Source organism: Bactrocera latifrons, unplaced genomic scaffold (genome assembly GCF_001853355.1).
Source record: "Bactrocera latifrons isolate USDA-ARS-PBARC rearing strain unplaced genomic scaffold, ASM185335v1 scaffold_50, whole genome shotgun sequence".
NCBI lineage: Eukaryota > Metazoa > Arthropoda > Insecta > Diptera > Tephritidae > Bactrocera > Bactrocera latifrons.
The window spans coordinates 1416944-1432361 of record NW_017537157.1 but is presented as its reverse complement, the minus strand read 5'-3'; the positions used below and the strand labels follow the sequence as shown (position 1 = coordinate 1432361).

Below are 15418 nucleotides of genomic sequence, written 5' to 3'. Positions count from 1 at the left end.
GGCAGCGACAACTTCTCGCCACAGTCAATTTGCCAGCACAATGCGAGTAATTGCTTAGACGCATATGATAAGTGGCGGCGACAGCAGAAAGGGCGACACAGGCGACCACTCACTTGTGTGGAACTCGGCAGAAGTCACTCAGCATTCCTCGGAGGAGCGTGGAAGCATCAGTCCAACATGATTGCCTGGCAGCCAACCCGCTCGATTAATTTATGTTTTCAGTGCTCGTATGTAGACACGTCCTCAGTTTGTTGCTGGTGCAGAAATTATGGCAGAATTCTTGTAGAGTCGCTCTTGCATCTGTTGCTGACAATTTAAGAGCGTGTCAAATTTATAAAAAATATATTAAAAACTGTTAAAGATAAATTTTTAGTCATTTATCTTACGGGTAAATAAGTTCAATTGGGAAAATATTTCGATATACATATATGTTCGGATATTGAGACCGACGAGGCTCTTCGGCTATCTACTTAAAGGTGTAACCTTACGTGGAGAGAAGATGACAAATTCGTATAATGCATTTATTCTTTTCGTCAGATAACTTATCGAGAATACTATATCTAAGGTGAATATCATGTTTTCAGAAATGATATAAGTAGCTGTCACTTTATAGTAAAGTTGCTTAACTTCTTCTCAGCTAAACGGCATTACAAAATGTTTACTTTAAATTGAAAAAAATAGTAATTTACTTCAGTAATGACTTGTATATTCAGGTAAAAACATTACTATGATCATACCCCAAACATACAATACGACGAACAAGTAAATAAAACGCAAAATATTTTGTCATCAATGTTGTCAATCTATATTTCGTCCCCTTAAAAGTAATCCCCAATAGATGTAATACACTTATGCCAACGATTTTTCTAGTCCTCGAAACGCTTTTCATAAGCACTCTTTGGGATGAAATTCAGCTCCTTCAGCCAATTTTGTGTTATCTCTTCGATCTAATGCAAATGGGTTTGGTCTCAATACGGCCAAATAGAACTCCTTAGTTACCGTCTGTCCCTCAGGAATATGATGCACCAAGCCAAATTTTGGAAAAGAGGCCGTGGATCAGCCTTATAACAGATTTAAAGCACATATCTTCTAGACCAATATGACGAAGCAGCAGACGTTCCATAGTCCTACCCTGAAGAAGTTCAAGTTCAAAGCGGTAAGGACCGGTGAATTGCCGGACGAGCTATTCTAATGTGGCGGCGAAGATCCGATAAGGAGCATTCATCAGCGTCTATTATACAAAGAGCGGACGGAAGCAGGCCCGGACAAGAAGACCCGACAATCTGCGCAAAACCACCACAATCTACGCCAACTACCGTGGGAAAAGTCTACTAAATATCGCATATAAAGTTCTATCGAGCGTATTATGTGAAAGATTGAATCCCATCGTCAACAAACTAATTGGACCTCACCAGTGAGCCATTAGACCTGCCAAATCAACAACTGACCAGATATTCATTAAGCGCGAAATCTTGGAAAAAATAAGTAAAAAGAGAATCGACACACACCACCTCTTCGTCGATTTCAAAGCTGCTTTAGACATCACAAAAATTATGCCGCGATGTCTGAATTTGATATCCCCGCAAAACTATGTAATACGGCTGTGTAAACTGACGTTGAGCAACAGCAAAAGCTCCATCAGGATCGGGAAGTACCCCTCCGAGCCCTTCGATTCCAAACGTGGTTTCAGACAAGGCGACTCCCTATCGTGCGGCTTCTGCAATTTGCTGCTGGAGAAAATAATTCGAGCTACAGAACTTAATCGAGCAGGTACAATCTTTTATAATATGTACAGTGTACAGCTGCTGACGTATGCCGGTTACATTGATATCATTGGCCCGCGCCGTTATTTTTGCTTTCTCTAGACTGGATAAGAAAGCGAAGCAAAAGGATTCGGTGATAAACGACGACAAGACGAAATATCTGCAGTCATCGCATTCACGGCTTTGCTCCCATGTCACTGTTGACAGTTATAACTTCAAAGCCGTAAATAATTTCATCCATCTTGAAACTAGCATTAACACCACCAACAACGTCAGTCTCGAAATCTAACGCAGAATAACTCTTGCCAACAGGTGATACTTCAGACTGAGTAGGCAATGGAGGAGTAAAGTCCTCTCTCGACGAACAAAAACCAAATTCTGAAAATGTTGTGAGGCATGGACGATGATAATATCTGATGTGTCAATTTAACGAGTTTTTTGAATGAAAGGTTCTGCGAAAGATTTATGGTTCTTTGCGCATTGGCATCGGCGAATACCGCAGTCGATGGAACGATGAGCTGTACGACATATATGACGACATTGGCACTTGTATGTAGTTCAAGTTGTGCTTTCTAATTCCAATAATGTTAGGTGATGACAAATATAATTTGTTCATTGTTCTATCTTTTCTTAAATGATTATAAAATGTTTGTATATAGTATACGTAAGTACATACGGTTATTTTCCGTAAGTTGCGCAATTAGCGTGTGGTCATTAATTTTCAGACAAAACGAATTCTAAGCATAATAAAAAGTTGTATTAACAACGCTTCATTGAACGCTGAAATTAAAATGATGCTTTTTTTAACATTACATTAATAAAAACAAAACAGTAAGACATGGCATAATATATATATAATACAATCGTAATTACAAAAATGAAAAAAAAAAAAATTAAGGCGTCTAAATATTCCAGTTGCTGTATAATTTTATAATAGAGATTGGTGCATATGAATTCAAATATCATTGTTAAATGCAATTGTTAATCGATTAGTATCTAGCAGAATTATCACGCGTTACCACATAGTAGTTTAGGAAACATCTCCTGAAAGTGTATTTTTATGAACAATAATTTAGAATACGAATATCCCAAAATCTTGAATTGCATTTCGACAGTTCCAACCGTCGTTTAGTAATAAAAAGACATTATCTACTCATAGATATTGCTGTTCACTCAGCTTGCTATATATTTGTAGTCGAAAAAGTCTTATCGTATTTCTAATCAAGCATCAACTTATTTTTTTTATATTTATAATGAACTTTAATGAAACAAATATGTACCATTTTGGCCTTTTTTCCGGTAGAGACATTACTCCATCAGTGTAAAACTTTTCTGGTTACTCGGTGAAAAACTACGACAAGTAATTTTCACAGGCTTCTTTTGTAGCTAACTTTACTCCGTTAAGAGAGTTCTACATTAACCGAACTAAATAGTAGTTCAATGGTGCAAGGTCAGGGCTATATGGGGGATGCATCAAAACTTCACAGTCAAGCTCTCCCAGTTTTCGCCGAGTCATCAAAAAAGTGTGTGGTGTAGCGTTGTCCTGTTGGAAAACGAAGCCTTTTCTGTTGATCAGTTCTGGACGTTTTTGATTGCTTCAATCTCATCAGTTGTTGACAGTGCAATGTAGAATTAATCGTTTTACCAGGCTGGAGTAGCTCCTAGCTTTGCGACCATTTGTTGAGCTTCACCATGCTTGAACCATGATCTTTTTCGCACATTATTGTCGTATTTGAACCCCTTTCGTCGCCTGTTACCATTCGTTTCAGAAACCCGAACATCGAGCTTCATTTTGTAGCCAGCATTTTTTAAATGGTTCGACTTTCTCAACGATAGGTCGACTAGAGCAGTGGTGGCTTGCGTAACTACCTTTTTTATAAAATTTCAAAATATAGCGAATCTTCATTATTTTCACTCATTTTTGAACAGCTGTAACTTTTTCTCAACATCCCCGAATTGAATCTGTTTTTGGTTAAATGAAGCTTAAAATCTCACCTTTCCAACACTATATGGTGTGACATAATGTGGTTGGTAGTACTGCAAATATACGACTGCAACGACATCTATGGGCAAAATACGAAAATACTTTTTCCAATATATAAATCGACTTTAATTCGCAGCCGCTCTAATACTTTCAATATACCGCTAAACGAGGAAAGCACAGCTCCCAAAAAATACCTGGAGAATGCAATAATACAAACACTTAGCTATTACTAATTCGATTAACGTGCAAAAGACTATATATAATATTTAACATCAATTACATCATTATTGTTTCGATGTTCGTTTCTTCTATAATGAGGTTTCTTTTTATTGTTTTGGTAATAGCTTTTACGAGCGTTTAGTCATTTGCGCACAAAGTTCAAAATAATTTTACGATTTTTACTCAAAGTCTAGTTCTGTTGCATTTATTGCTTAGCTGATAAAATGTTAATGAGGCGTTACTGTGATACTTGCCAAATCAAATTATGTTGTTGGATTATATCTGCGCAAGCAATTTTCTGGGTTATAGAATCATGCGCTGTGCAGTTTTCATTATTTTTGCACTCATATTCTTACATATCTGTATGTATGTATGTAATCGTCAATGTAAGGGTGGGGTATTTTGCACTTTCTCGTAGTAATTTTATTTTTTATTGTTGTTGAAAAAGCGCCACTTCAGCTTTGAGCTTCGTTTTTTGTAGTTCTTTGTTTCCTGGCAAGGTTTTCTTAAAACGTCTAACTAGGCATTCAATGATTACAGTTAAATCCCTTTCTTCCAAATTGAGGTTAAATTTCGGTAACAGCTCACTCAAATTGAAACTTTCAAGAGCTTCATCGGAAAACCGCGTTTTTAAATCTTGCATGATCGTGTCAATGAGTGGAATGTATGCAGAAACCCTGTTCAAATCTTCACAGCTTTGAGCATTCTTCGCGCGTTCAGTGTTGCAACCATTGTTGTTATGACGTGTGATGCTTTCGCAAGGTCGATTGATCCGTTCTGCAGAACACTGAAACAGTTCCTCAGTTCCCCCGGGGATCCACCCCTGCCCTAATGTGTGTAAATTGAGGAATGCTTATTAGCAACGATCGTCTATAGACATGACTCATTGTTTCATGTAAAAGTTATATTTGTTTATTGTACGTTCCATCGTTAAATAGTATTGGTGAGCTGTATTTTGCTGCGATGGCAGTAAATGTTGATATAAATAAATAAAATATATTTATAATTCGTTTAAAGCTTTACTGCATGGAGTAAAATAATGCCTTTATTTAATAAAAAAGAGTGTAAGTATAATATTTTTGTTCACCTAACAGTTGTATGTGTCACCTAAAACTAAGCGAAACAAATTTAGGGTGATATTCTGTGCCCAAAAAAAAGGTGACATTGTATTTATTTTGAAAATTCTTTATTTATTCTTCCAAGTCAATTTCTTCCCCTTCAAAGTAATCCCCACTAGATGTAGTACATTATGCAAACGGATTTTCCAATCTTCGAAACACTGGTTGTAGTCACATTCCGGGATGGCCTTAAGATCCGTCTTCGCTGCGGCTTGAATTCTCCTGAAAAACGGTGTTCCCGGAGCGGTCTTTTTGAGCTTGATGCGGAACGATATAGGTTGAGTTTTTAGTGAAATGATCATTTAATGCAAATTCTTTGCTCAACAAATTTCGACATCGCAAAAAACGAAAAACTCACTCTTAACAGCTGACAAAACGACACGTATCTCAAACACTAATGAATATTTTGACATGAAATTTGACAATGAAATGTGACTGACAGTACTACCAACCTAAAAAAAGTGATTCTGCAAATTTTTCGAAGCACGCAATTTAAATTCAAATTTCCCCTTATTTTTTGGGCACAGAGTATTTTTATAAAGAATCAGTATGACGAGAAAAGTTGAAATCTGGTTGACTGTATGTCTGTCTGTCCGTCCATCCGCCCGTGCAAGCTGTAACTTGAATAAAAATCGAAATATCTTTATGAATCATCCCCGATCTTCCACGAGAATTTCTTCCCTGTGAGCATTCTTTTAGGATCTGAGAACAGGAAATAGTCGCTGGGGACCAGATCTGAAGATCACAGCGGATGTGGAAGCAATTTGAAGCACACTGTGAAACAGAGTTTTCGGGGAGGGGGGCAGTGTCTGAAAACTAGTCAAAACAAATTTTTTCTTCAGCTTCAGTTTTTCCTTTCAAAAAGCAATATTTTATCAACTCGCGAAATTCTTCTTTATTAATTTTTTTCCAAAATAACAAAAGTAGTTTCACTCAAAATTATGTACAAGTAATAGGTAATCTAATTCACATATTTATACACGCGTCTTTTGAAGGTTAGCTTTCAGCTAGTCTTAGTACCATAACCCCGATATCATTGCTGCTATACTGACCTTGAGCTCGCTGACAGTTGACCTCATTAACAGTAGCAGCAAGTTTCTTCCATATTAAACTTCTCGGGTCTCTGACCACAGCAGAATCGCTGGAAACTGAAACAGCTAGACGCTTTATCCTCCACAACCAAAAAAGTTGAAGCATCAAATTCCATACTTCCATACTTTCTACGAACTCGACGTGATTCAAATTGATATTATTCGCCTCGCTGGATTTGTCGCAAGCTCTAAGCGCTTTGTCGCGATGCGACGGAAACCTTCTTAATTTAACGAAGTATTTTCACGAAATTTGGTGAAAATTTTAATCTATGGCATTACCTTAACTTCCGAATAAATTGTACAGATCGGACAACCATAGCATATATATATACAAAGTGATCGAACGAACTCAAGTCCAAGTGTGGAAAAGTTTTTTATTCGACAATTTATCTACGAAATTGAAAGTACAGCAATAAGATTCGAAGAAATTGCTTAGATCGGACTACTGTGGCATATAGCTGTCATTTAAACTTATCGATCAAAATGAAGAACATAAATTTTTTTTGCCTTTGATGGTATAAATAAGAAAAATCATTAACTTCAGCTGCACCGAAGCTAATATACCCTTCACAGGTGCATTTCTTTTAGTAACTATGTGTTCAGTTTGTATGGAAGCTATACGCTATAGTAATCCGTTCTGAACAATTTTTTCGGAGATTACATTGTTGTCTCAGAAAATAATCTATACCAAATTTCGTGAAGATACATTGTCAAACGTGAAAGTTTTCCATACACGAACTTGATTCCGATCGTTCAGTTTGTAGGGCAGCTATATGTAGTGGTTCGATGTCGACAGTTCCGACAAATGAGCAGCTTCTTGAAGAGAAAATGATGTTTGCAAAATTTCAAAACGATATCTTAAAAACTGAATGACTAGTTCGTATATATACAGACAGACAGACGGACATGGCTAAATCGACTCAGCTCAACATACTGATCATTTATATATATACTTTAAAGGGTCTCCGACCATTCCTTCTGGGTTACACACTTTGTGACAAACTGAATATACCCTGTTCAGGGTATAAAAATCCACCTGTGAAGAGTATTATTGCTGCGGTGCAGCATCTGTGTTTTCTTCTATGTCTTCAAATATTTTTTTTAACAATTTAAAATCTAGAAAAGTTTGAGGATTCTATACCGCTGATGAGTAAAGAAAGTAACTTTTCTTTACGATCATTATACCTCTCAAAGGTTTCGTAGTTCGCTTGATGAAGTTCGCATAGTTAGGCAAGTTTTCGTAATCAGCAATTATTTACATACTTCCGTACCCCCCTATTACAATTGTTCTTCTCAACTGCTAGACTTGAAATTAAAGTAGCTATATGTAAATTTCGTGACTTCCGCTGAGTACAATCAAAGGTACGCGGATACAGATAGCTTTGCAATTACGAGAGAGAGCGAAACGCTATAAAAAGTGAAACTAGGTAGTGGAAATGAACTTTGAGAAACCGCGTTCAGATGAACTGATTTAAGAATTACGCTTTAATTGTTCGGAGCATCAAAAAAACTAAAAATTTTAATGCAATAATTATTGGAATAAATTCATAAAAATACTATAAAAACCAGCTGAGTGCGAAATGTTGCCAACAACTTATTGCAACAACATAAATACATACAGTTGAATTATCGTGAGAGCATGCGAATCTTCAGCAAAGCGTAAATAGTTGGCGGCTGGGCACAATCAGCATTCGCGCACAACAAAACAGTCGGCAATTGGTGACCGTAAAGAACGAATGTTTACGATTAAGTTGTGCTTTCATTAATGCCGCGTTTGAGATTTCCGACTCGAGAGCTTGATTTGGATTGGAAAAAAAGCGAACGCAAAGTGAAATAAAAATAGATTGAGAGAACAATTTATTTGCTCACAGAGCATCGTCCGCTTGATTAATTGAACGGATTGGAACTATCGTAGTGCGGACACTCGCCTTTGTGCGTCACGCGGCATCCGTCATCCGTCATTTGTTGATAAGCGTCGCTCCCATTGACCAACACATTCGTTTATCAGCAGCGCGTATCTTCATAGAATAAAAATAAAAGCGAAAAGCAACAACAAACGCTTCGTATCAATCCGTATAATGTTGGTCAGTGTCACGCTGTGTGGGACCAAACGGTAATCGCAGTCAATGTTTAATCGTCAAACAACCGCGTTGGGAAAAACATTTGTATAATGTGCGCTCTACGTTGTCTTAGGAAAAGTGAAGCGTCAAAAAGTGATTTTTAAAAACACTCGTGCCGTAGCATCAAATTTATAGTACATACAACAACAAGTGGCGAGACGAGCCCCTTTTTGTTCGTCAACAATCACACTTAAATAGCTTGCTTACCGATAAAAAAAAAAACACACAAAAACAAGAAACACACAACCAACAAACAGACTTTTAGCTCGCATCTTGACTTCGCCGCGTTCAGTTTTAAGTTGCCCGCCACGCATTCGACAACAACATGTCACGCTTCAAAAGTTTTGTACTCATATTCGCTTTACTCGGCATCTGCTTGGATAGCAAAGCCCAGGAGGCGAATACTTGGTCATTGAGTTTTGGTGATATCTCGTTGTTCAATCTGCCGCAGCTCGGGCGCTCGTTCGTTGAAGCGGTTGGATCGGTTGGTGTGGTCACTGAGAATCCTTTAAACATAGTTGATATTTTGAAACGTGGTTCGGGTGTAAATATAAACGTTCCAGAGGATGCACATCTGAAAACGGTAAAAAGTTGTAACATAACTCAGTGATTATTGTGTAATATTACAAAAAGCTTCAATCAATATTTTTTCTGCGTTTAGCCGGAATTAATAAAGAAATATGGGTACCCTGCGGAAATCCATCACGTGATCACCGATGACGGTTACATTTTGGAGCTTCATCGAATTGCTCGCGCAGCCGCTACGCCAATTTTGCTAATGCACGGCTTATTAGACTCGTCGGCGACATGGGTTATGATGGGACCCGATAAGGGACTTGGTAAGTGATAATAATAACGAAATTTGCCGGGGGAAATAATCCCCAGATAAGTGAGAGAAACACCAATAATAAGTTTTAAAGTGAATTTCTCGGAGCTTTCCGTTATCGCGTTTATTTTTAAACTTGTTCTTAATGTTAACTTTCGGGTAGTAGTTAGTTTAGATGAAAATGTGGGTATATTAAGTTTGACACGAAGTTTGTATCCCCACAAGGAAAATCTATAAAATATATATGTAAGTGATTAACATGACAAGCTGATTCGGTTAAGCCAGGTCCGTCTTTCGTTTGTCTGTATATAACGAACTAGTTCGAGTTTTTGAAATATCGATCTGAAATCTTTAACTTGGCCTTTCATGCCAAAGAAACTGCTCCAATTCAACGATCAAACTTAAGTTTTTGTATGGAAAACTTTTTTATTTGACGAGATTTTCTTCTTCTTCATTGGCGTAGACAACGCTTAGGCAGTTTTAGTCGAGTTTACAACAGCGCGCCAGTCGTTCTTCCTTTTCGCTATTTGGTGACAATGGGAGATTCCAAGTGTAGCCATGGTTCTGTCCACATGTTCTTTACAAAGAAGCTGATGCATGCACCTTATCAGTTCTTCGCCGCCGTGTTTGAATAGCTCGGCCGGCAGTCCATCGGCAACCTTCGCTTTGTTGTTATTCAGACGGGTAATTGCTACTCGAATTTTTTCATGGTTGGACAATAGAACGTCTGCTCCATCGTCATCGATTGGGGAATCAGCAGGCTGGAGAAGTGTTCCCTCCATAATTTTAGTATATTCTGGGCATCGGTTACTAGATCACATCCTTGGGTTCTACAAGAGTAAGCTACGGTCTTGAAACCTTCTCTTAGTCGCTTCGTTTTTTCGTAAAATTTTCGAGCACTACGCTTCTCGGCCAACTTGTCAAGCTCTTCATACTTGCGCATTTCGTCATCTCTCTTTTTCTGTCTACAAATGCGTCTCGCTTCTATCTTCAACTCTCGGTATCTATCCCATCACGCGCGATTGCAACGTTGTGAGGTAAGCAGTCTGTTTTCTTTTCAGTAGTGAGTTCCAACTTGTGTATTTTGGGTCAAGTGCTTGGAATTCATTAAATAGCAAAAGATTCCGTAATACGAACTAAGCAGGTTGAGGTCAAACATATTGGGACAGCAGCTAACCGTTTCACATCTGCTGACTAATGTCCCATTGTTTTACTTTCTCTCATGCATTAAGATCATTAATACCAAGTTCATTACAGCACCTCTTCCCAAAACTATTATCTTTGAATGGCCTCATAATTTAAAGTCTTGAATACACTTAAATATACATATTTATCAAATCTATAGCAATCTGTGTTATTACTATTGTCAGTATTTGATCAGCGATTGACGCAACAAAAAATAGAGCATTAAGTTAAAGAAACCATACTATTGTTTATCAAGTGGAACTCACACTGAGGCAAGCACTGTATATAATTAATGAGGTTTATTTCAAATTAATTCCTTTTTTGAAAAAAATTCACAATAAACGAAAGGGCCAAGGCCAACAGAAATTTAGAAGAGTACAAAGTAATAGTAGAGTCGACAAATAAAACAAGAAAAAAGTTGGGATTGGTTAAGTTCGGGCGTAACCGACACTTTATATGCTCGCAGCAAGCAAAGACTAAGGCCGGGAAGAAGAAGTCACACGATAAGTAGTCCCCTTGACTGAAACCTCAAAGGGTTTGAAAAGATCCTCCCCGATTCTTAGCTTTCGATGTTGTTCGACAGGATAACATGTTTAGATATAGCGGCATGGAGGTAGTACCTTTTCGTGCTGTTGAAGGTGGCTTTAAAATCGACGAAGAGAGGGTGTGTCGATTTTGCTTTCACGGTACTTTTCCAAGATTTGGCACATGGTGAAAATCTGGTTGATAGCAGAGCACACGTACGGAGGTTGTATTGTTGGTTTGATGAATAATCTAGATCATGTTACTTGAAGAGAGTATACCAAATAAAAGCGCTTTCCATACAAGGGCTTGATTTCGATCCTTCAGTTTGTATAACTGCTATATGCTTTAAACACATATTTTGGTTCTGTGTTAGGAAATAATTCATACTTAGTTGCATGAACATATCTCGTTTAATAAAAAAGTTTTTAATACGCGAACATTTGTATACTTTTATATATCCTCTCCGACGTTTCCTTTTGGGTGTTAAAAACTACATGACAAAGCTAATATACTCTGTTCAGGGTATAAATATTAATATTGTATGCCCACAAATCTTGAATATCAAAAAAGGAGAGAAAATGTATTATTTATAAGATTTGGATTCAAGTATTTGCTATATGGGTTCAAGTATTTGCTAGAACGCTTTCTAAATATTAGGCTAAGTGTTTTTCTGATATTTGGCTTTTCGAAATATTTACCTGCTGATCATTGCTCAAATATACTATACACTTAATACCCTACAGCATATCTTCTCTACGATTCCGGCTACGATGTGTGGATGCCAAATGTGAGAGGCAATACGTACTCACGCAATCATACCAAGTACAGCACGAAGCATGCTAAATTCTGGGATTACACATTTCATGAAATGGGCAAATATGATCTTCCCGCAAGCATTGATTACATTTTGGGACAAACGGAACATGATCAATTACATTATATAGGTCACTCACAGGGCACCATGACCTTTTGGATAATGTGCAGTGAACATCCTGAGTACAGTGAGAAAATCATTTTGATGCAAGCATTGGCACCAGTAGCTTATATTAAGCATAGCAAGAGTCCGGTGGTCCAGTTTTTGGCTTTCTTCCAGGATCCCCTCAGTGTGCGTAGCATTATATGATTATATTTATGGCAACATATTTTAAACTACGCTTTTTTATTAATCACTTAGGTGCTCTTAAAACTGATTGGTGCGCATGAGTTTCTGCCTGATAACGAGTTCATGACAATGTTCAGTCAGATGATCTGCGATGAGGACAATTGGACGTTGGAGATTTGTTCCGATGTGTTATTTTTGATTGTTGGTTTCGATAAAGCACAGGCCAATGAGGTAAGCGCTGGCCAAATGATTTCTAAATTGCCTTTAGTTCGAAATAGAAACGGGTTCATGCAATATGTGGCAGGTCCGATCAAGTATACATAGAAGTTTGGTACACAGAGTTTGTACGGAAAGTAATAGGACTGAGTTGATTAAAAAAATTTTATTGAACCAATCCTTGCAATTCTTTAAAAACTTTCAAAATAAGCTCTTTTTGCGTCGATGCGGCGCTGCCAGCACAATTTCTAAGCATTGGAGGGATCCGGGAAGTCATTCTCCGGAATAGTCTTGAGAGCCGAGGTACATGGTGCTTGGATCCCCTCTGTCGTTACAAAATGCTTGCCTTTCATCGGCCATTTCAGGCAAGGAAACAAAAAACAAAAAAAAATCCATGGGGACCTACGATGTCTTTTCGGACCCGTTTGTGTCCCTCGCTTAAAACTTAGCGTTGACGGTTTGTCCAGGAGGAACAAATATATGGTGGCCGACCAAATCACAATCAATAGTTGTCCTGACTCTCCAGGTGCTCGGAGACAACTGAAGGGCCGCAACTGAAGTACACTCGCTGTAGAAGAAAATCAGTGCTATTACTTTCCGCACAAACCGTGTATATTGTACTTTATGAGATACAGTTTGCACTATATAAATTCTATTTTAATTTTTTTTTCTTAGACAATGCTGCCAGTCGTCCTTGGCCATTCGCCTGCTGGCGCTTCTACCAAGCAAATGCAACACTACGGCCAATTAAAACAGTCGGGTCACTTCCGTCAATTCGATTACGGTTGGATACGAAATTACTGGATATACAACAATGTGTCACCACCGGAATATAACTTTGCGAATGTCGGCAATAAGGTGGCGCTGCATTATTCTCAAAACGATTGGCTGGCCACCCCAGTCGATGTAGAACACTTACATCTTCAGCTGCCGAATGTAGTCGGCAAATTTTTGGTAAGCTACCCAAACTTCAATCATTTGGACTTTGTTTGGGGTGTCGGTGCACGAGAGCTGCTTTATAATCGTGTCTTGAGACTAATGAGCTTAGTTGAACGTGGAGAACTTTAAAATACATTCTTATAAATTAGTATGTAAAGTTTTAGAAAACTGTGAACTCAAGCGGAATTGAGTAGTAGCAAGTACCTAAAGTTTATAAGTATGGAGTATATTCTATACAGGTATTATAGTTAGTGTAGGGATAGTGTAAATTCGGTGTTAAAACAAAAAATACTACAATAAACCATTTATATTAAAAAAAACTTGTACACATATATATATGTATATATAGTATAGTATAACAGGAATTTAAAAGAAAATTTAGCATACTAAGAGCAAAGTTTGTTTTTATTACATTTATATCGCAATTGAAAGAATCAATGGAAAGAATTCATAACTTTAGGTTTTTTTTTATTATATAAGAACATAGACACATCCATACATACATCTTTGCATCTTTCAATAAAGAATTTTATTCAGTTTTAAGTAAACACAGATGGTAATATTTATCTCATCGCTGTGGAGTGCTAAATCATTGGAGTTTTAAAATATTTAGAAATTTATTATCAAAGAATTTGTATTTATCAGACCCGCTTGGTACATAAGAATGCTATGTATGGTATTATAAGCAGAATCTATATCTTGCACCTGCGCAAAACAAATTTAAATAATCAGACTACATTCGCACAAGTTTAGATTTCCAGGTGAGAATACCTTCTAGACGTAAAAGGAGAAGAGTTTTAGAAAAGGTGGAGTGGAACGTACCTAATTCTGTTTTTGCACGGTTTTGATTTAACACGATCTGGATATAAAACAGTTTCTAATTTTTACACAATTTTATTCGATTCTGCATGACTCAAACCTGTCTTTGGCACAAATTTAGGGGAATAGTCAACGTGCTCTTTTATACGGCCGTTTTTACACGGGTTTTTCCCAAACCAAGCTACTGTGTAAAGACGGAATTAGGTGTAATTCCATCTATACAGACGGGTCCAAGATAGACTGCGAGTAGGAGTGGAGGTGTATTTCGAAGATCTTAATATCTATCTCTCTCTCTCCTCTCTCTTTCTCTCCGTCCAAGTTTGATCTCAGTTAGCATCTCCATTCTACACGATGAGTACGGGAGGATTTAGAAAACTAATTCCAACGTAGACAACAAATGTTGGACAGCTTTAAGCTCACTGGCAGGTCAACTCCACTTATCCATAATTTGTGTTTCCAGTCTCAGGAAACAGGCGAGTTGCCCATGTCGTAAAAGTCTATCTTGTTGAATGCGAGGCAGAGATCTGTGTATAACCAAACACAAGATAGCTAATAGTGATAGATTTGGCAAAATATTACAAAGAAAAAAGTAAGAACTTATTAAATTGTTCCGGGAAAGTATATATAGACTTACAGCTACCATAAGGGGTCAGTGGGGTCATCCGGCCTTGCTTTTGACATTTTTTTTCATAGAAAGTTTTATTCTACAATAGAATATTTTTCACATATCATGATATCGTGGAGTGTATAAACAATTTTTATTTTGGAAATTTTTGATGACATCTGTCGGAGAAATGGCTGGATGGTTTGGATCATTTGAAACACAGAAACTCAATTTATTCTTAAAAAGTTCGTGAATGTTTATCGTCGCTACTAGAATCATGAAAATAAATAAAAACGTAATTAAAGTTTTTTTTCGTTTTAATTTTTCCCCATTTTTTTTTTTTACATAAATTTTGTCATAACATTGACAATAAATTATAAAGCATATGGAACTATATAGCCAGGCGTTTTGTGAACATTAAAAAAAATAAATTAGGCAAATCGGTTAAGTAGTTCGACAGGTATCACATCCGCCACTTTAAAAAAGTGTGTTTTGAGAATAGCACGTTTAAAGTTTGAGGTGTGCAGTAGGTATTATGTGAGGTATTATTATTTTTGGGCCGTTTTCAAAACCTTCCAATGGTAAAATGGGTACATTAATTCTAAGCGCATAAGGGAACAGAAAATGAAAAAAAAAAAAAAAATAAAAAAATAAAAAATTTTTTTTTGACAAAAGATTACTCTACTGACTCCATTGGCCATTTGGAGAAAACACTTTAAATGTTAAAAATGGGAATGTCCTATAACATTTTATACCATAGGTATAAACTCGAAGGGTATAAGCAGACGGTTCTGCACTTTCTCTTTGAGTGCTCCAATCTATCACAAACCTGAAGTAGAAATCTTCATTAAAACTGGCTGGATACATTAAACCGTTTGTTTTAAGCCAGCACTCTTTTATGATGGAA

At 37.2% G+C, this 15418-nt stretch overlaps 1 protein-coding gene across 1 annotated transcript; it reads left to right on the top strand.

Moving 5' to 3' along the window:
- The first annotated feature begins 7749 nt into the window (after positions 1–7749).
- LOC108973782 (lipase 3) lies at positions 7750–13430 on the top strand. Its single transcript, XM_018941262.1, has 5 exons — positions 7750–8878; positions 8957–9134; positions 11575–11936; positions 12006–12164; positions 12825–13430. Exons 1-5 carry the CDS (start codon positions 8621–8623, stop codon positions 13215–13217), a joined length of 1350 nt encoding a protein of 449 aa, XP_018796807.1. The 5' UTR covers positions 7750–8620; the 3' UTR covers positions 13218–13430.
- The last annotated feature ends 1988 nt before the right edge of the window (positions 13431–15418 follow it).

Coding starts and splice junctions, on each gene's coding strand:
- LOC108973782 (XM_018941262.1), top strand. CDS start 8,621: ATGTCACGCTTCAAAAGTTTTGTACTCATATTCGCTTTACTCGGCATC. Junction 8,879..8,956: donor AGGATGCACATCTGAAAACG/GTAAAAAGTTGT, acceptor TTCTGCGTTTAG/CCGGAATTAATAAAGAAATA. Junction 12,165..12,824: donor ATAAAGCACAGGCCAATGAG/GTAAGCGCTGGC, acceptor TTTTTTTCTTAG/ACAATGCTGCCAGTCGTCCT.